The sequence below is a fragment of the Centrocercus urophasianus genome, unplaced genomic scaffold (genome assembly GCF_019232065.1).
Source record: "Centrocercus urophasianus isolate 14NV4802_14NV808 unplaced genomic scaffold, USGS_Curo_1.0 seq_17, whole genome shotgun sequence".
NCBI lineage: Eukaryota > Metazoa > Chordata > Aves > Galliformes > Phasianidae > Centrocercus > Centrocercus urophasianus.
The window spans coordinates 29,127,734-29,149,770 of NW_024884722.1; the positions used below are offsets into that span (position 1 = coordinate 29,127,734).

Here is a 22,037-nt window from a genome sequence, read left to right on the forward strand (position 1 = left end):
CTAGGGGGAACCCATAAAGCTGCGAGTTAGCAGTGCACAACCCCCAACTTCACACTTGCATCTGAGAAGTGAAATCCTCACTTACTTACCCAAGGATGGGTAAAACTTAAAGGTTTTACTTTTCTAAGCTTAAAACGCAGTATTAAAAGACAACATCACCTCAAGCACAAGTATAAACCGTACAAAAGCCCTGTTTAATATACAGGAAGAAACACTAACAGTGAAGAGTTAATGAAAATAAGGACTGTTGGTAAGATTACTCACCCGCTTTGGCCCACTAAAAATCTTCCTGGTGTTTTCCTTGGATTTATCACCTTGTTTATTTGTGGATTTTTTATTGCCTTCAGGCACACCAGATGCATCCTCTGAAAACTCCAGAAGATCTGTGAAAGGAAATTACAGAACAGTCTTTACTGAAAGCTGATGAACTGCTACTGTTGAACCACTGACTTGCATTTCTTGCATCTAACATTTCAACACGCATAGCTTCTGAAGTAACAAATCAATCCAACAATCTTTATCATGAAATCAATTTTCAAGCCAGACGCAGCTCTGCATGGAGCTCAGGTTCACCGACTGGAATGCTGCAGCACTCCAATGATGCATTACAAGACACAGCACCATAGCACCTCCTGCCCATCCTGTCCCTCGGGTTATGACTTCCCCATACACGCACACGCTCCTCCAAATGCTGGGTCACCCACCATACATGGCAATTTGTGGCTTACAGCCACAGCTCAGCAGCGGGTGAATTAAATCAGAGCTGAGGACCTTCAAAAGTGCACGACTATGAGATTTGGAAGATTTCCTACTGCAAGTGCAGGAAAGACAAATTGATCCTACTTGGCTTCTCGCAAGAGCTGCCTGTTTGTATTTGCTTCTGCTGCAAACAGCATTACAAACCAGCAGCCACAAATTTGGGAAGGAGGGAGCTTAAAGTGACACTGGAAGCTCTGCCAACATGCCCTGTACCTGTGGCCTCAGTGTTTGTACCACCTAGTTCTGGACTGCAAACCTGTAATTCACTATCTAATTAAATCCTTGCCCTACTTTCTTCTTTAAACTTGTGCTGTATTTGAAGCATTATCCCTTGGTGACCAACTAATGTTCTTTGACTTGGCACAAACCAGAAGCTATCATAAAATTTCAAAAGAGCAATAAAGAGAGCCAATGAGCAGCACTTTTTCATCTGATGAACAGTTTAGAAAACTGATCTATTCTGAAGCAGCTGCTGCTGTTTGAGCTCTGCACTGCAAAACCACAAGCAGGCTGGATCAGTTACTCCAATCCTCAGCACACTGAGTGAACCAGACCAGCCAAAGTCCTTCGGAGAAGAAGTAACTGAAAGCAAAACTGAGCAAATGAGTTTCAAACTGCAATTACACAAAATTTAGCTAGTGCTGGAGATAGAAATATTCTGCAAATAAGCCCCCAAAGCAGTCAACTTCAACACCTACAGCAGGGAAGGCAGAGGCCCACTCAGCACAGCCCAGCTGTTTTCCATTCAGTCGTCAGCAGCAGCTTGACAACGCAGCACAACCTGAGCCTTTCTACAAGGTGAATGAATAAATTTAGTCTAAAACAGAAATAATTATGGACCAGTTCTAACTACCCTTAACTTAAATAATACGAAACTACTCTCAAGTCTACTCAGAAGTCAGCTGAGTCTTTTACTGGAACTTACCAGTTAAAGGAGTCAAATCCAACTGCTCAAACACACATCCTTAAGGCCCCGACCGCAATTCCCAAAGAAGGTCCAACAAGCCACCAGGAACAGAGCCTTCTATTCCAGATTAAAAGCTAAGAAGTAACTCACTTGGCCACAGCAACAGCAAACAGGAAAGTTATTAGAAATGCAGGATGCATTTACATCCACTTCATCAACCTCAGTTCGCAATGAGACCTGGAGCTGCTATTGTGATCAATAATGATTAGTAGCACTCTATAGCAATTAAGCCACAATTTTAAATCATTTAAGCTTTTGTTGAAATTCTGCTCCTGTGTGACACTAATTCAATCAAATTAAATGCATTTAAATTCAATTTCTCAAGAAGTTTTAACTCCTCCTACTTATTATAGTCACACTGCACTTTTTGATACTGTTAACACACCAAATGCTTCTATAGTTAATATCATAAAATGACCTGGATTGCTTTTATTGGAGCAATGTTGTTTGTGGCCTTCTAGGTATCCCAAAAGCACTGCATTCACATATTACCAGATTTTCAAAACTAAACAAAAGAGCAGGGAGAAAGGGTCTTTTATGGAAGACAAACTGAGGCAGTTATTCCAGCATACCACTGTCCCAAACAAGCAGGTGTGCTATACAAAGCTGCAGCTTTAAATTGGTATTTTTGGTTAAGACATTCTTGTCTTTGCCATTACTTCAGATTTCCCTTGGATACAATTGCCAACTGAATCATAGAGTCAAGCAATGGAATCACTTGGACAGTAAGAGCTTCTCTTTACTGGAGTCATCCTGCATTCTGGCTACCAGATAGACACAAGCACTGCTCCTGAGCTAGTGAGTTCCAATTCACTTTTTTAGCCCCTGGCATTCCAAATGCCTGCAGCTGGGAGGCCTTCACATCACAGGGCTGTTTCTGTGGCTAGGATGAGATAACTGAGACCGCAACCACAAAAATAAAAGTTAGAAAAGGCAACCTGAACTAGAACTCAAAACTTCACTAATAATCTCCAGCTCAAAGTTAGGAGGTGCCTCCACTACAACAGAAGTGGCTGTGAAAACGATTAAAGAATTTAAAAGCCAGACATCTCAAGCTTTTTATCACTTCAGCATGTGAACTTAGCGGACAACTGAACAACAGAAAAGACAGCTCAGTGAGACAGTCTAAGGCTAACAAACTTTACTGACCTGTTCTGCCATTTTTTCTTGCACTAACGATGCTGTCCATTTGGTCTTTGGAGCTTCCTTTAATTTGATTTGCATGTTTGTGTTACTAAACTTACCTTCCCCCAGCTGAAAACTTTCAGTAAACAAACCTACATCCACCTGTGCCAAGGCAATCTCTTCAAAACATGTCAGAAATAACCTGCAACAGCTCAGAACATACCAGTCTCCTTTGTGACTGCAGTGCTGAATGCAAACTGGAGATACACTGAGGCTCCAGAGCACAGCAGCAGAATGGAATGTTTGAGGGATCAGCATCTCAGCTGCCTTAACTGTATGAGAGATTTTTTTTCCCTTGGAACAAATGGCTAAACAAAGACTTGTCAGAGAGAAGAACTCAGATAGGGCATTTCATAAGTGACCCTGTAAGTGAAACCCATTTTCCAAAGAGTTTGGAATGCAAGTGTCTCACCATAACTACAGACAACTCTGATTTTTGTTTGAAAACACATTTCCAGTATAGTATCATTATCAAGTTCCTCCTAATGTTCATAAAAATCATTAGCAGTAATACTTACCTTTGCTTCAAAGGTCCTACAGACAATTCTGTTCTTAGAGAACCATGTAATTTTAACAGAGAAAAGAACATCTGTTCCTACAAACTCTTATTTCTCAATTATTTCAGTAGAAACTATTTGTATAGAGAAACAGCAGTTTCTTCAGCATTTCTAAGGCTAGACCTCAATACTCTCCTCAAGAAAAAGTCTTACCCTTCAACGAAGGGATAAAAACTCTGCAGCTTCATGCTCCACAGTGAAGGACCATGAGATTCCTAGAGCAGGATTCGGAAATACTTAATACAACATGCACAAATTTTTTTGATACCAGACTACTGAATATGAAAAAATAAAAGAAGACTTGCACCAAAGTTATTCCTCCCCTACTTCAGCAACATATCTTCCTGCAGCCTTGCTCAGTCACCACATGGAACACACAGACAACCAAACAACAATCTCATTTTTCCAAAGGCACCCAAACACCAGAACTTCCTCAGCAAATTCTGCCTAAACACTTTCATTCATGTGTCTGTGCATCTGTGCACACAGAAATATACGACATGCACGACCTGCATTAAAGAGATACCAGCATTGCTGCTGAAAACTGGCAACAAAAGTGGAAGTTTTTCACCACGCAGAGGAACGCACAAAGGCAGCATGCTGACATGTCCTTCAACAGCCCCACAGCCTTCCTCTCCTGACTGAAGTTCGAACTGTTACAAATACATTCAAAAAGCACAATTTTCTGCTCTCAGTTCAGCAGTTTTGCATTTGCTTCCGTAGAAAGATATCTGCCTTCCAGGCATGAGTACTGTATGCTGTAATACAGTATACTGTATGTGTAAGGAAAGAGGTAAGAATCTTCTTTTAAGAAAATCCTCTTACCTCTATCGTGACACTAAGGGACATAAAACATATTTCAGAACAGATACAAAACAGCAAGCACTAAGACCACAGCAGAAATAAGCAAATGTGATTTCTGAATTTCCAAGCCAAGGATAGCATTTCACAAACTCTTCAGTACATTACAAAAAGAACAAAATAAAGGCCAACTGAATTCAAGTATTTTATGTGTATTCTAGAAGAGCTCTGCTTACCTGGGTTAGTATTGACCTGATTATCCTGGGAACAGTTTTCATTGCTGTCAGAAGTTGGCTGTAGTGAGGGTGATGGTGCAGCTCTAGTTCTTTTTTTGTTAGCTTTCCTTTCTGCTATCTGCCACTCTTCATCTTCATCCTCACTTTCACTCAAGTCATCAAACCCAAAGTACTTAATTTTGTAATTGGAACTCCCAGAACTTCTAGAGGCACCTTCATCTCCCTCTCCCTCATCTTGATCATCAAACCCAAAAAACTCTAATTTGACATCCTTTTTGGATTTGGTATTGCTTGGTCGAAACCTGGTTGTAGTCTTTGTAGTAGCAATGTCTGCTTTTTTTCTTAAACGTCCAGCTTCTCCCAAGTCAGTAGGGGTTGCTGTGGTAAATTCGTCAATTCGTTCCATAGTATCCTGTATAGTAACATTACAAACTGACAAGCAAGATGGATGCAGAACAGTGTAGTCTCTAGTCCGTCCAACCGTCCCTCTGTAACTGGTCCCACTACTTAAAGAAGTTTTTTTTGCTGGGTTCAGACCATCGTTATTTGACTCATTGTTTGCTTTGGATAAAGACTGGCTAGTGCCATCCATTAGCTTGTCAAAGTTTGTTGCCCCCTGTTGTTTTGCTTTGTTGGATCTACAGTATGTCCTACAGTTGCTTGGCCTAGGAATAGTTTGCACAAGTTCTTCACAAATGGTTTCCTTTGGATTTTCTGTATCTTCTTTATCACCCTCCTCATCCTTGCTCTTCATCTCTGAGAGATGCTCACTGTCAAAATCTAATACGTACTCTCCAGTTCTGGAGTCTTCAGGTTCATCATCCCATTCATACAAGTGAGTTCTTAAAGGCCCCTTCGTCTGAGATGCTTCTGATACAGAGTCTGTTGGTTTTCCAGCGTGGGAGTCCCAAGAATCAGGCAAGTCCTTGGCTTCAGTTTTGTATCCAGAAGTGTCCGTAGTCTCAGCATTTGTTTTGTTACTGTCTTCAGCAGTCTCAAAGATGAAATGACTGTTCTTCTCATCATCTTCATTCAAATTCTGCGTTTTATCTGCACATGTAAAAAAAAAAAAAAAAAAAAAAAAAAAAAAGAATTATTGCTAAATAATGATTAAATAAATAATAAATAAATGCTAAATAACGATTAAAACAACAATCAACACTTGCAGACAAACTTAGAAAAAAATCACAATAACAGTTAATATTCAGTGCTTATTAACAAAGAACATTAAAAGGTTCTCAATCCTCCCAACCCATACTGGTAGGTTTTCTAAGCATTCCAGCTTAAAGCTGTTGCTATAATAAAGTGTCTTCATGATCACTTGCAAAAACACACACCAGTCTGAAATGAGTGTCATTTTGAAAACGAACATATCATGAAAAAAAAAAACAACCAACCAAAACAGAAAGCCCTAAATGCATGCACTACATACTTCGTATGCAACCTTTGCAAAATTAAAAAAAAAAAAAAAAAAGAGAAGTCAGTAATGAAACATCCAATATGGCTAAAACCCTAATCCGCTTCTCACAGTGTCTTACAACGAATAATTAGGGATAAAGGATGGTCATAATGCATTTTCTAATTATGCTAGGGGAAAAAAAAAAATCTGGATACATAGGATATGGGTGCTGTATTATCCTCCCCACAAAATCCTTTTTGTAATAAACAACTGAAACTATGGTAGTACTTCTGAGTTAGAACAGGGTTAGGACAAAGTTAGAAGTTTTGTTATGCATATGATATAAGGCCTCCTTTATTTCACACTCTTCTTAAAGAGCTTCTTCCCTTTTGCAACTTGAAAGGAACAGGATCCATCACTGCTAACATGACACATAAGAATCAGTACACTGGCTAAGTTTGCAGATACTCAGTTTTAATACCACAAGACACATGGTTGCCCACTGTGTTCAGTAAAGGGGCTGCAGGAGCAAGTTACAGCCACTTCATTTGTATGTTCTGGTCTAAGTACTACATGGCAAGTGAGGTATCGTAACAGTAGAAATGGAAATCAGCATTGGCTAGAGATACCAATTAACCTAATTTCCTGAAAACTATAGCATAAACCCCTGCCTGCCATGCTAACTGTACAGCTACTAAAACCAGTGAAAGTAATTCCGTACGACCTGCACTAAAAATGCTACAGATCTCAGATCCTTACACCTTGTACCTTAACAGTCTTGATCAATGTACCCTGAACAGAACAGCACACATCTCAGCAACTGTTATCTCATTTTGCTGTATCCAACTGAAACATTCAGACCTTCCGAAGAAAAAGAGACAAACTGATTCTCATCACAACTGTAAAGTGAATTACTTCAAGACCAATTTTAATAATGTACTTCTACAAATCCAAGGAACAGCTGCCGCCAAAGCTATCACACTGCAACAGGTTGCCCAAGGAGGCTGTGGATGCCCCATCCCTGAAGGCATTCAAGGCCAGGCTGGATGTGGCTCTGGGCAGCCTGGGCTGCTGGTTGGCGACCCTGCACATAGCAGGGGGTTGGAACTGGATGAGCATTGTGGTCCTTCTCAACCCAGGCCATTCTATGATTCTATGTTCTTATACTTGTCTGATCCACAGCCACACTTGCATCTTTCTTACACCGTCAAGAAGAAATTCAGCTGTAAGCAGTTTTTGTCAGATCTGACCAACACTCACACTACAGTAATGCCAGGAAAGACAGAACTTCTAGTAGAGAAACCATTACTTTTGGTATCAAGTGACAAATTGTACCATAGACTCAGAAGGAACTGTGATAGGGATGGGTAGAACAAAATGCTAGAAGAGAATCTGTGTCAAGAAACAGGTACAGAATGCCACAGTAATGGACGACACTCCACTCATAGCAAGCAAATTCCTAAGCTTTGGCGTTGTTATGCAGCAAATGCTTTCCAAACTCACCACTAATATGAACACTTCAGCAGCTTTCAGCACTAGTCCTGATCTCTTTAAACTTAATCAGATACCATTTCCCCAAGTGGCATAGAAATTTCACTACGCTGACCAAAAGGTTTCAAACTTCTTGATGAGGAAAGCAAGCATCAGCACCTTTTCTAGGATTTTTTTCATTTAAAATCAAAATTGCATCATCTAAATGCCCATGCACACTCACACTGATTGTAAAAGAATTTTAATGCACAAGAAATTCTACTAAAAGAAATGATGAGCCAGCCAAGTTTTGCAGGAAACGGATCGAACCCTAGGTGCAACTCCTCAGGGATAAAGGACAAGTAGTATCTCAGACTGCATCCAAGTCTTCTGGGATTTTACCTGTCTCACACTGACGCTCCAACAGTCAGCTAGAAATAAAAAAGAATCTCTTTGCAGCATATATAAAATGTAATACTAAATTCTCTAAAGAACATCAATCCTAACCAGCTCAGCAATGGAATCTTGTTCAATCTTGGTCTTCCACTATCAGTACATATTACTAGAAATCTTGTTACTCCCACCTCTGTTTGTTGCTAGCGATAACCTGACATGCCCAACCAATATTATGGCACTTGGTAACATACAATGTGTTCTTTCCCCCCCCCGTGTCTCGTATTACCACACAACTGAAGGCTGCAGTTGTACACAGGCATGAAACACAGCAAATTCAACCTACAAAATTTGATTTTCAGTCTCTCACTAAGGCACATTTCATTTTGTAGTCTTAATGCTCCTATTCCATAGTTTTAAAATGTAGAATACATACAATTGACACACGTCAGTCTTTGCTTACTCAATATTTTGTTGAATTGCTACAAAGAAGTTTCAGTACATGTATCTAGAAGGGCAACGATTTTTCTATCCCATGTCATGTCAGGATCAAATAAAATCTATTCTTCCCAAGAAAGAAATGGAATACACATGACCATACACACATTACATCACAGTTGTCCCCATATAAAAACAGATTCTGAATTATTTGACAGTCAGGTTCTACTGGTAGAACTGGGACAGCTTCAATCATTATCATAACAGCTATTTTTACACTGTAAAGCACAAAATAAGATTATAGAATTGCAGGGGTTGGAAAGGATCTCTGCAGATCATCAAGTCCAACCCCCCTGCTAAAGCAGGTTCCCTCCAGCAGGCCACTCAGGTCGGCATCCAGATGGATCTTGAACATCTCCAGAGGAGACTCCACCTCCTCTCTGGGCAGCCTGTTCCAGTGCTCCATCACTTGTACAGCGAAGTTCTTCCCTGTGTCTGCATGGAACTTCTTGCGTTCCAGTTTCTGCCCACTGCCTTTTGTCCTCCTGCACCACTGAAAAGAGCCTGCTCCATCTATTTGACTCCCACACTTTAGATATTTATAAACAGGGATGAGATCCCTTCTCAGCCTTCTCTGTCAGACTAAAGATTCCCAAGTATCTCAGCCTTTCCTCATTCAGGAGGATGTACCTATCATCCTTGGAAAACAGACTGAACAGGCCAAACAAATATTTATCTGTATCTCATACACTCCAGTTCCAATATTTTAAAACAAACAAACAAAAACAGGGAATCTGTTTACAAATAAACTAACAAACTACAAGGGAAAAAATCTTACTGTCATTTTATAAACACTCTGCTGCTACAGCATCACAAGAAGCATGACTGCCCTGTAACACACACATGCAAATATGTTCTCAAACTTCCAGTTCTTAAGCACAAAATGGAGTATTTAAAGATAATTTAAAATACACAGAGAGTACACTTTTGGCTCTTCCACTAAAGATCACTATCTAAAGCACACTCCCTAAAGTTTAGGGAGTACACTAACTGCAACCACAAAGGTTTTTCATAAGCAAGGCTGATGAAAAATTTCACCAGTAAGCTGTTTTCTGTACAAGAGACGAAGTTTGGCTCTAAAACTGGATCGTCACAATGCACTAGTGGAAAACTGAACGGTTACATTCAGGCAAGTACTTCCTCAAGGAATACCTGATCAATCCCCTGTCTTCTCACCAGCAGCAGATCAACAGCAGCCAGGCAGGAGTTTCTGTAAGCATTCACCCACAAATCACTCGTTCACTGCTAAAGGTGTACAACGTGAGTGAACCCAATAATCTACACTTGATTTTAAAAATTACAGTCTCCACCTGTGCTGGCTATTACAGCTGAAGCTAGCAGGACTGTAGGAAACTGCAACATTTCAATTTACCTACAGATGCAAAATGCACAAAGAAAATAATAAAAAAAAAAAATTAAATGTGTATGATTAGATACTCTGTGGTTTGGAAGAGGCAGTATAATTTCTCCTCCTGATTTCAACTGCAATTAAGCTCTTCCAGGGTTCATATGACAGAAAAAATCTCCCAGGTAATTCCAGATCAGCAGTATCACATAACAATATAATTCACTAGTCTTTCTTCCAGGTATTAGTACAACATTTCTAAGAACCGTAACAACATTGTGCAGTAACCACTATTTGTTTAAGTCTCTAGAACTTAATTACTAAAGTATGAGAGAACCAATCTAACTGACTGCGGGCAAAATAAGGCTATCAGATGAAGGAACAATACCCCACATGTACCCCCTTGCTTTATTTTATGGTCTAGTTTACATCAGTAGAAAGATAGGGATGTCTTAAGAAATGCTGACGAATATAAAAAGAGCAACTCCTGCGCCCCCTCACTAAACACACCAAGATGTTTTCAGTCAGATGCACACAACTCAACTCCAGTTTCAGGTAAGTGAATACAGTGATTCATCTCCCAACCAGCTTTGATGACCATTCAATACAAAATTTTCTTTAAGAAAGTGAAACATTCTATTGGACACTACACCTACATCCCTCGGTCGGTTCTTTGATAACTTTGACTTTAAGATGTCTCAAATTTCAACTTCACCTTTTCATTAAGATGCCTTATGGGTGCTTATTTTAGAAGGTGTCTAAGTCAAAGCCTGCCCTCTGACCATCCTCAGAAGCACCACAATTTTTCATCATACTATATGGAAAAAGTAGAGATCTCACAACAAAATATTTCGCTCAATCATCTAGCAGAAAACATCATACAGACTTACTGAGATGGTAAAAGGTCTTCAAAAAAATTGCAAGGTGTCCACGAATTGGCAGAGTAAAAAAAAAGTCATTTTCTTTTTAACTCTTTTTAACTTTTTAATCCATAAAAATAACAGTAATTGAAGACTGGACAACAACCTCCAGTATGCTTCCTTCTTACCTTCCATCTTAAGTTACATATTGTCTTAAAGAACAAAAAATAAAGTCCAGCAGCTCTTCCAGAGCAAATGCCTTGCTGAACAAGTCAAGCTGGACCACTGATGTTAACACAAACCTTTTCTGATCGCGGGCAGACAACTCAAAAAGAGGACTGAGAAATCATTTGTTCACATGGCTCAAAAACTATCAGAGAATAATTCATGCAAAGCTTTCTGTCTAGTGATTTTGGAAGGCAGTACAGTCCGAGAACACCAGAGCCCACCTGAAAGTACCTGGGGAAAAGGGAGGAGAAAGTGGGGACAGAGGAGGAGAGGATAGAAGCACTGCATGGTGCAGAGCCATCTCAGGAGCTTGCAGTGTTTCCAGGATTTCTACCCATCTTCCCCACATTCCACTAAGGCAAACTACAGGACCTTAGATTTTTGACTGGACAGCTTCAGAGATCTTTACTGGAATTTTTTATACAGCTCAAGCCTCTACCTTCTCATATCTCCGATGACATTACAGAATATTTACAGTAACAACACTGTACTGAAACAACCCAGTGTTACACATCTAGCATTGGGGTACACATTATGGTACCATCCTCATCCCTGCTCATGGTACACCAAAACAGCGTTACAGCTGCATTAATTCAAACAAGGTCACAACTGGTTCCAGGCAAAGCCTAAAAGTATTAAGTGTGCTAATGCAGAAAGGGAAGTCCTAATAGCATCTCCATCCGTTTCCCACTATAGATGTGACATTTGACCAAGTACCTCCTACTTGACAGGGAAAACTGAAGCTCCGAATAAAGCTCAACTCTTGCTACTAGCTAAACAACCTGCAAGAGTCAATGATTTCACAGTCTGAATGTGCTCAGGGTACAACATATACCAAGATACAATCCTAAACAAAGCCGATGGGAAAAAACCCTTTTGGAAACCTAACACTCTTGTTGGCAAAATTACCATCATCCAAACCAGACACCAGCAAATATATACCCCACCCCAGACCCTATTTCAATTCAATCCAATTTCCAATTAACTCATAAGACTTAAGCAGCTCAGTTCCAAAGCTGAAAACATCAATTTCAACTCCAAAAAATCAAATCATCATTTCCAATCCAACACCAATTGCCTGAAGTCGAACTCTGTATCTTTTGGTTAACAACTCAGCAATAGAGCTGCAGTGCCCTGCTGTCATTTAGAAGCTACTCTGAGCCCAGGCTGGCCTCTCAGTGTGTAGCTACAGTGACTCCCAACGCAAAGCGCTGCTCAGAAGAGCTGCAGGGCAGCAGAGCACCCTGCTAGTGCTACGAACTTGAACTCAGTGAGTTTTCTCTCATTTCTACCAGTTCTTGGTGACTGCTAACCAAGGTTTCCTGAAGCTGTGGATGAAAGACGTACTGCCTTCTTTTACTTGTATTGAATGGGAACTTATACACCTTCACTGCTGTGCAGCCAGCTGGAAAAGCCTTCATTTTAAAACTAAAAAGAACATGATTAAATTGCCATCCACAGAAAACTAATGTTCAGACTTAAGCTAGGTTTCTTTGTTATTAGTCACACAAATTCACAGAATTTATTCTGAACACATAGATGTTAAAGTTAGTCAAAGGCAATGACGTCTTTTAAAGGGCAGGCAGGTGGCATGAATCCAACTTGATATTCCTCTATTTCTCTCCAAATGACATCTGACCACCCAGGCAGAGGCAAAAGCGAAAAAAAAGAAACATCAAAAAAGCAGGCTTTAAGATTAAAAGTAGAGACTGGTATCCAGGACCCGGCTATCCATTATCTCCAAGCACTGAGGGCACATAAATTAATGGGATCCAGTACGAGAACAGAGCACTGACACAAGATGGAGGAAGCAGTCTGTAAGCTCATTATGAGCTCTGCCTGATGTTCCTCAACATTCAGGAACATTTATTATGGCTTAGTTATAACTCTCACCAATTTTCCAGAGCATAAGGCTACATCACTTTACAACTTGAAGCTGGCCAAGCTAAAGGAAAAGACGAATCTTTACCCGGTGCTTGTATCATATTCTTCATTTCTGGGAAGAGAGCCCAACCAAGACATACAGTGTCTTCACTGGTTTGGACAGATTTACTAGCTGTAGAAAAAGCCATCTTTTTTTCCAAATATGAAAATGAGTTTCATTACTTTCTTTCTTCTACTGTACATGGGAAATCAAATATTTTGGTTGGTAAGGAGAAAAGGTTACAGACTAAATGCCCTTGCTATGCTTTCTGCCTATGATTGAACAGCTGGGAAACAGAAAAAAACCTTATGGATATAAAATACACAATTCTAAGAAATGGGCAAAATTTGCCACTTAGATAACATCTTTATCCATTGATGCCTGCAAGATCTGTTAGCAGGCATAAACAGAAGATAAGATGCATAAGAGCCTCAAAAGATTAGACTCTCAAGACCAGTTTCACAGCTGATACTCACTGAAACAGATAAAATTATAGAACCACCATATCCCAAAGCTATGATTACAGATTCTAAGTAATGCTCCCTCTCTACACTCGGAATAAAATGAATTCCCAACAAGTTCATATTCAGGCTGAACAGTCAGTTTTGCTTCTTTGAAGATGCTTTAAGTTCTCTGTATTTTGCAGAGTTCCATGAAAACCCTAAATTGATAAGATTTACTTTATTGCTATCACAAAACTATGTTCCTTAAAAACATTTTGTTTCTCTTTTTCCCTTTCGTATATCCTGAATATGAAAATTTCTGAAGTAATTTATATGTAAAGTCCAAATTTACTATTTAAAAAGATACACATTAATGAGTTCCAATACACTACAGCTCCTCACTGTAGCTGGTTACTCTAAACATACAGGTTGTTAGAAGAAGACACATTCAATTTTTTTTGCATATCACCTAGACACAGCCATTCCATTTAATGATATAGTATTCAGCACCTAAAAAGCCACTGCTTTAACCCAGGCACCCAGCACATGACTTTGTGGAGCTGGACAGAACCTGTGCTGGCATCTCTGTTGGTGAGTCATCATACAGTGCCCAGTTTTTCTCTCATTTAGTGATGCAAAACTGTACTTGGGCCTCATGCAACAAACCAGACAATTCTTAAAGAAATACAAATCTTCAATGCAGAAATTCTGAAATAGACAAGTACAAGGTTGCCAGGGTTCTGTAAGAAGAGCTCAGGCCAGCCTGTATGCCGGCTGTCAGAAGGACTGCTGCTGGTGAAACACCCCAGACTGGGGCTTCCTGCAGAAGACCAAATCCTCAGCACCATATTATGATTGCTCACCTTGGACCTCTGTTTATGCCATATGAAGTAATCCCTCACAGACATTTGTTCCTGCTGGGGAAGCAAAGTACCACCAGGGATTTGGAGCAGCTGTCACATGCTAACGTAAAAACAACAGCTCCTGCAGCTCCTGTCAGCCAGAGCAAAACTTCTTCAAAATCCTTACTTTTCTGCCTCACATCCTCACCTGTGATGAAAAGCGCAGTGGAACAGGCACGTTACTCTTCCCTGGTAACTGAGAAGGGCATTGCTCACTTGGAACAGCAGGAGAAAGCTGACCCAGCAAGATAACTGCTTCCCCCTTGCAGGGAAAGCAAGACAAAGTGTCACCAGCAACACAAGTAGCTGGCACATGCTAATAAATGCTTGTTTCCACCAATTCCTGTACTGTAAGCCCTTCTGAAAACAGAGTAATGAAGTAAATTATAATACAGCAGCACTAATAACCATTAAAAATGTATCCTTAGACTTTTAAGTCAGTCTGGTTTCAACCACCACTCATAAATAAGTTGAAACCTTTTACTGAATACAGTTGCAGTTTCTTAAATGAAAATATGAACTAACAGCTTGGAGTTGAATAACATTTTCCATGCAGTTAATGGTACAGTAGCAATACAGTACTACAGATCTCAGCAGTTGGAGCCTGAAATGGCTGCCTCACCAACTGCTTCCTACACCCCTGCACGCCAGGCCAGCTGGAGAGAGGTATACGTTTTCGCAGGCTCTTCCTTCTGGGAGCACCCAACAACTTTTCTGAATGCAGTTAGTTCAACTTTTTAAAAATGAAAGAACACTGTGTCCAGAGACCTTCTGACACACAACCAGAAGCTTACTTTCCTAGTGTTTTCTCAAGCATTTCTAATTTAGCAGATCAATTATACACATTGAAATTTAAGCAGAACTTCAGTTCTTTCGTACTTTTGAAAAAAGAAAAGCATTATCACAGTATTCTGCACGTATAGGAGAAGGGACAACACAAACAGGAGGAAACATAAGAACGAGACAATGGAAGGGTGGGGGATAGACATCAAGTGTATACTCTGCATTAACACAGCCACCTAAATAAGCTTTGCCACACTGAAATCCTACAGGTACACATCTTCTGCCAAACCATTCCCACTCCCAGCTATCGCTTTCTTAATGTTTTGAGCCAGCCTGAGCACAGCTGCAGTTCTTAATCATGGCTGCTACCAGCTGTCTCCTAAGACAGCCAAATGCACAGGCCTCATTCATTTCCCCCCAGCTTTTTTGCTCCATTTTTGGACAGAACATGACATAACCGAAATTCTTCCTGAATCAGTAAACAAAATACATTCAACAACTCTGCAAAAGGAAGATAAGGTAAGATCACTAAAGTCTAACTATTATCTTAAATGACCGTGCCACTGTTACACACAAAATAGAAGCTCTGAAAGAATTCCAGAGATGCTGACAAATCTTGCTGCCCAATGTAATTTTGGAGTATCGCTAACCTTGCATTTGAGAAGCTGAAACGTAGCTCTAAAGATAGGGCACCCCACCCACACAATCAGGATGCAGAGGCTTTGCAGACACATCATCACAGAACTATCAGGACAGTCCATAGGGAACAGACCTGATGGCTCACACTATCTTCCTCTCAGAACAACCGTTTTCTGCACCTTACTCTATTCACTCGCTCCTCTTTCTGGGCAGCTAAGTAAAGCTAGGCTCTGTACATGGGAAGTCATGAAGTGGTTAAGCAAAACTGTACCATGTTCTCCTGCACTGCATAAGCTGAACTTACTAAGCAAGATTGCATTTGTCATTGAGATTTGCTACTGGTATGCGCATGAGCCCAGGTGAGAAATAAGGGCATTAAGAGCTACTGAGGAACACCTAAGAACTGAACTATACAGCACACAACAGCCACATTTGTCCTTCTGGTACCAAGAGTGAAAATCTGCCTCCCTCATAAAAAGTTCACCTGCTAGCTACTGAATTGTTGCATTTCTGCACGATACAAATTACTATTTCAATAACTTTCAAATGACTCCATTTTCTTTCCAGTTAACACATTCTTCTACCTTAACAAAGGTGATCTAACAGTGGCTATTAATACTGAATACTCTTTTGCTATTTCTGAGTTACCTGAACTCCTACTACCTGCAAATTGCCTCTCACACAGGATTACTCATGGACATTCTTCACTCTGCCTCAAGCCTTGATCAAGCGACAGAAGGGAAAGATTAGGAGAAGCCGTCCACATTAAGAGCTTCTCAAAGCCCTCTAAACAAGATTGTCACAACTACAAGCCAATGGCAACTGGGGAAAAAAAAAGACCCATAAGTCATGCCATTTTAAATAAAAGATAAAGATCCCCAACCGCATCACAAAAAAAGTTGCACAACCACTGAAACAACAACAGACTCCCTTTTAATACCAAATATTAGTTAAAATTAACTGATGTTGCATCACCTTCATTTTAACAAAGAAATGAACACTGAGGTAAGGAAGTACATTTGGAGCAAAGTTAGGCTGAAGAGTAATTCTCAGTTTGTGACAGCCACAGTTTTCACTTTATTCAAGCATAAGGATTACAACACAACGACAGAACACGCTACCAGAAAGTTCTGAGACCTTGGCTCATCTCTCTTAATTCAATATCATGCCAAGGACTAGCAAAAAGCACTTAAAACAAGTGCAGCACGAACATCAGCACCTATATAACCTAGTTTCTTATACTAGATATGCACCACAGTATGTGGGTTAAGGTTGAGCTCACATTGCAGTCTCTCTCATGGTAGGACTATTAACACCGTTCTTTCTTTATTTCTTTGCACTCTTCAGGAATGCTACAGCTTGCTGTCTCCAGGATCTATAAGCTCTTTGAACAAGTTTGGTTGAATCTGGTAGAGCGCAAGAGTCACCAAGTAGTTGAGAATGATTATGGAAAAGGTAAGGATATGTAAGCAGTGAAGTACATACACTATACAGCTAAGGATAACAAGGGGCTATAAAAAAATTAACCCTCTTCAGGTCTGATAAACAGCCCAGTACCATCAGACATCACTTAATAATCAACACGACAAAGAAGCTTTTGAAGTAGCCATATTTATACTGGCTGACTACACCACTATCTCTAATTGCTCAATGTTCCCAGTGACATTTTCAGGGACCACATATTTATTTTGGTTACTACACACAAGCACAGTATCTGCTTAAACTCTCCAAGTTTCATTTATATTACCTGTCCAAAATAAACACGGTCATCAAAGCTACAGTCCAGGTTTTCTAATACTTACTTCAGTACTTTCGTTTGAACTTAATTTCTGAAGAAAAAGATTTACAGAATAGTTTTCTACATACAATGAAACAAAGATTAAACTGTTCACAAGAATGCAGTCCAGAAGAAGAGCATTATCAGGCCAAGATGCGCCTCGTCCCGCACTTTCTGGCTGATCTGCAGCCAGCATGCCAGGTGAGCAGATACTCAGTGAACTGTTAAGCAACTTCCCCTAAGTTAGGGTTTGTTAAGGTCTGTTCCTCCTGGCATTTCATGCACCACGAATTTTCTCTCCACAGCTTACAAGCGCTCTTTTCCAACTCAAAAAATACTTATCAAACAAGACTTATACGTGGAAGCCATTTCGTCCTAAAATTGTGCTGCTATAAGCAGGAAAACTCACTGCTTTCTCCTTGTAAATACTGGGGGAGGAGACTCTCCCATCTCTAAATTCAAACGCAGAAAACCAAACTGTATTTACCAAATAAGAGTGTACCACATTTACAGATTAATATTCCACAGAAAACCACATGAAAAATCAGAAATATTTCAGCAGGAAAATAAGAGTAAAACAGGAAGAAAACTACAGATTCCACCAATTCATCTGTCAAACTGAAGTTCCATCTCCATGTCTTGGTTTTCTTTCAGTAAGATTATCTCACAAAATTACCGAGGTGTGTATACCTTGCACTATTTGGTATCTTCCTTGTCTACTGCATTATGAAGTGAACAAGTCCACTCCAATTTCTGATCCCAAGGATAAGTTAACAGTATCTGAGAATTCGAAGTTACATAACTACTTCTCATTAAAGTTGATTATGATAATCCAGAGCAAGTCAGTAGGTGTCAGCTTCATCAAGGTTCATCTAATGTGATCTTCTGCCCAATTTTAGAAGCTACAGTTTAATCAGCCCATTATGTGAAAACTTCTAAGGAGATGTAATGACATGTGATCTTGCCTAAGTGATGTTCTGTGAATTTCCTCTCTGAAGCATAAAGATATCTCTCAGTTTGGTTCTGGAAACAGCCCCCAAATAAGCTTAACAGAATTCTGTTTTTACAGATGCAAAACTTTTCACATACACATTGATAAAGATGTGGTAATTAAGAAAATTAACATGCCTCTAGGCAACTGAAGTTCAGAAGACTGCTTTGTCCATACAAATAATTACAAAAGCAGATCATGAGCTACATCTGCACTTGCATCAAAGTGACTGCGTACCTTCACTAAACTAAGGCCAGTAACTACAGAATAAGGCATTCTGTACTACCCCCTACTCATCCCATGTTTAAAAAGACAAAAGCATAGGGATCAGGACAATGTTTTTTTTTAAAAAAGGAGGTTAATATTCCATTCTACTCAAGGTGGACTAACATATTGTATCTTAATCTGCGGAGACAAGAACTAAGTATTGAGAATCTCAGATCAATATACAAAATGTGAGATGTTTATTGGTGCTTTTAGTTAAATAGCATATCCTACGGGCTGCCCTACAGTTTGAACATATAAAAGATTTCAGAAAGCACTGATTCTAAATGTACAATGGTAAAAATTGAATAACAAAGCTATCTGGACAGCTGAGTAAACGTACCTGCAGATGCGGGTTTAGCACTGCTGCCTTTGCATTCTCCATCTTCTACATTTTTGCTTGTGCTCTTTTCTTTTATAAGAGGAGCAGTACTGTCAGCAGGTATTTGCTTGCTGAATGCAGTGTTTTCTCCACCGTCTGGCTGATTACTTTTGCTGTTGGCTTCAAGTAGAGAAGCAAAGTCCTCAGACTGAGCAGCTTCATTTGGGTCCAGCTGGGAGGAGCTTTTACCCTGTGCCACATTCTTTGAAGACACGGGAAGAGATTCTTCATCACTGTCAAACCCAAACGGATCCTCCGTTACCTCATCTTCAACGCGGGGCTTTTTAGGAACTTCGGAAATGTCTGTTTTGACACTGGGCCTCTTCTGTCCTAATTTGGCCATGAAGGTGGTTTCTCCCCATTTCGTGCTAAGGGTGGTCCGTTTGTTGGAAAATACTTCGTCAAACTTGGAACTGCCGTTTCCCCCTTTCCGGCTGTAGGTCTTTCCAAATCGGGATGTCATTTTGGCTCCTGTTTCATATTCTCTGTTGGAAAAAAATGAAAGAAACAAATTCACAAACATTTTAGCACAAATGGTTGCACCTCCACCGTTTGTTTAGCCTACGAGCACCAAGCATCTACATTTAACACAAGCAATATCACCCGCTCCATTCTACAGACTAATTCATCTAGATATTATCATTACTGTAGGTCCTGTGCTTACGCAGCATCTAGCCTATTGTCCGGTGTCACTCAGAGCTGAGTTATTTGCACGTGTTTAATCAAGACATGGCACAATAAATCCTTATCAAATACCCCCCCATCCGTACATTCTTTCTGATATTGCTTTGTTCTAGCTTCATATTTTCAAGTGCAGATGGTACTGCTTTCACGAAACATCAGGAGAAAGCACATCTAAACATGCAGCTCTCTGCTTGCATAGCAACACTGCATGCTTTCAGAGAGATTCTTCCTAGTTCAAGTCTTTCAGATAATAATTCACCACAAATAAACGATGACAACTTCAGCCCTTGTTCTGCTCATGCATTCAGGCTTGCTTAGCAAGCATACTATTTCCAAATACGATATGCATGTTCATGATCAGCATGGATACACAGCAATTTCCCAGGAGTAAGATTGATTTGATAGACAGACAGGACTGAGGAGACCCTTCTAAATTCCTGTCCAAGAGCATGGAGGTCAGCTTTTATGAGACAGCATGAGCCATGATCGTCTACAAGCTGTTAGAACTGCAGCCGGATCCACAGCTTTCTCTGCCAGAAGAATAAAGTTTAAATATAAACAAATTAAACAGGAACAAATTTAAACAGTTCCCTGCATGTGTTCTATTTCTACTTTTGTTCCACTCAAGAGGGAAGACAGACCAGTTTGTTACATTTTGCCTCCTCTCCAAAACAAATACTTAAGCTACAGGACAAATGGCAACGTAGCACAAAACAAGTGTAACTTCTGTAAACCAGAATTTGTTTGTTTTTTTTTTTTTTGTTTTGTTTTGTTTTTTTTGTTTGTTTGTTTGTTTTTTTTCATTTTGGCCCATACATCAATAGGAAATTGGAATTCTTCATAGTCAGTCTGAATCTAATCAAGTCTGAAAGCTCTCTCCATTCTGGAGAAAAGCCTGCTAAAAAAGAGGAGGTGGGGGAGGGGGGTGGAATAATTCTTTAAAGTATGGAATCAAAGAAATCCTACTTCCAAAGTGTCATCTGCCCTCATTTACTGTATAGTCTATGAGAAATAGGCCACTAAAGTTATTATGTGAACTGTTTGTTAGGGAGAACTGTTCTTATTTCCTTGAATAAGTGACATGCTGTCTTTCCATCATGTTTTCATCTCCACCTGAAGTACCTGAGCAGCTTCTGCCAAAAAAAGTCAGACCAGCTTCCAGAAACACCATTATGTTTTGTTCTAGGAAGACTGCCTCACTAACAATAGTTTCCTTTTATCTGGTCGACTTTCTCCTATTATATGAACTAAGCAACTCATAAGGTCATTTCTGAGCTAATTGAATTAGGAACATCACATCTGGGCTTCAGAACCAGGTGGTGCTGCAGTGCAGAAGATGCAGGACAACCACTTCTCCTGGCCATCCAGCAGACAGATGATAAAGGCACGTGCCCATCTACCAACCCTACTTCTGCTGGGAACACATTGGGATGGCTGACAGCAGTCACTCTTCAGCCCACCTTCACCCTTTTTGCGGCGTCACAAGCTGCTGTGCGCTACCTCAAACATCGCTGCTGAACCAGAGGATTTTTCACTCCCTTACATCTTGCTTTCAATTCCTATTTTCCAACCAAGAGCAAAGCTAAGATCTCCCCATCTGCAAACAACAAAAAAAAAAATCAAACTCAGTAGGTTCACTTCGTTGATGTTTGAAAGTACTCAGAACTGCAACACCAACACGTTTTGTAGAAGAGTCAGCTCTCACAACTACAAATACAAAATATTTAGTGCCGTCTGAATTTCTGTGTGACTCTTATGCAAAAGGTCACGGCACTCCTGAAAAGGCTCTGTTCCTCCCAAACCCCTGACTCACGTATCTCCAGCCCTTGACACTTTCAGTGCCTGCAAAAGCATCGATGTATTTGAACTGCCGCCTGTGGTTTGCATTCCAAAGAGAAGCCTGCTGCAACCGGGAGGACCTCGTTTTCAGAAATCAGAGTTACACAACCCGGATTACCTCTTTAACGGGAACAACAAGTTCATCTCGCGAGGCGTTTTGAATCAAACCATCGATACTCAAAAGCACCCTCTACGTAACGCAAAGAGGTTAACAGACGAGCGTCGGGGAAATACCGACAACGCACGGCTCGGACCGGGGTTAAAGATCAGGAAACGCCGACGTACTTCCGCGTACCGGAGCGCCACCAAAGCGGGTCCCCAGCCCGTCGCAGCTCTCCTCCGCTCCTCGCTCGCCTCAAGATCACAACGGGCCCGAGCTCCTCCCGCCCCGCCCGCCCGCCCGCTCTCCCGCTCGGAGCGGCGCAGGAGCCGAGCGGCCCGCAGAGCCCGGCGCCGCCCGCCGCCTCCCCGAGGGGCTCGGACCCCGCCAGGCAACGCCGCCGACCGCCCCCGCCCTTACATAAGCGGGGCCGGAGCCGGGCCGGGAGGCGGCTGACGAAATCCCACGGTGACAGCTCCTTCCCTCCTCCCCCCGCGGGGCTCGGCGGAACCGGGTCACCCCCCCGCCGCCGCCTGATGTCACTTCCCCTCCCGCCGGCCCCCTCCCCCGCCCCGCGCCGCTCCGAGCCCGGCCCGAGGGCGGCGCGGCCC

General features: G+C 40.9%; 1 protein-coding gene across 5 annotated transcripts in view; it reads right to left on the reverse strand.

Moving 5' to 3' along the window:
- WAPL (WAPL cohesin release factor) overlaps window positions 1-21,928 on the reverse strand; it is a 58,196-nt gene extending 36,268 nt beyond the window's left edge. Inside the window, exons 1-4 of one of the 5 annotated variants that reach the window (XM_042818705.1) lie at window positions 21,847-21,928; window positions 18,765-19,288; window positions 4,506-5,555; window positions 265-383 (exon numbers count right to left, since the gene is read on the reverse strand). In XM_042818705.1, coding sequence (XP_042674639.1) covers window positions 265-383; window positions 4,506-5,555; window positions 18,765-19,266 — 1,671 coding nt within the window. In that variant the 5' untranslated portion in view covers window positions 19,267-19,288; window positions 21,847-21,928. Of the gene's footprint in view, window positions 1-264; window positions 384-4,505; window positions 5,556-18,764; window positions 19,289-20,947; window positions 20,967-21,444; window positions 21,544-21,611; window positions 21,694-21,846 lie in introns of those variants that run through there. The other 4 variants (XM_042818704.1, XM_042818703.1, XM_042818706.1 and 1 more) reach the window with 4 other exon arrangements.
- Window positions 21,929-22,037: the final 109 nt, after the last annotated feature.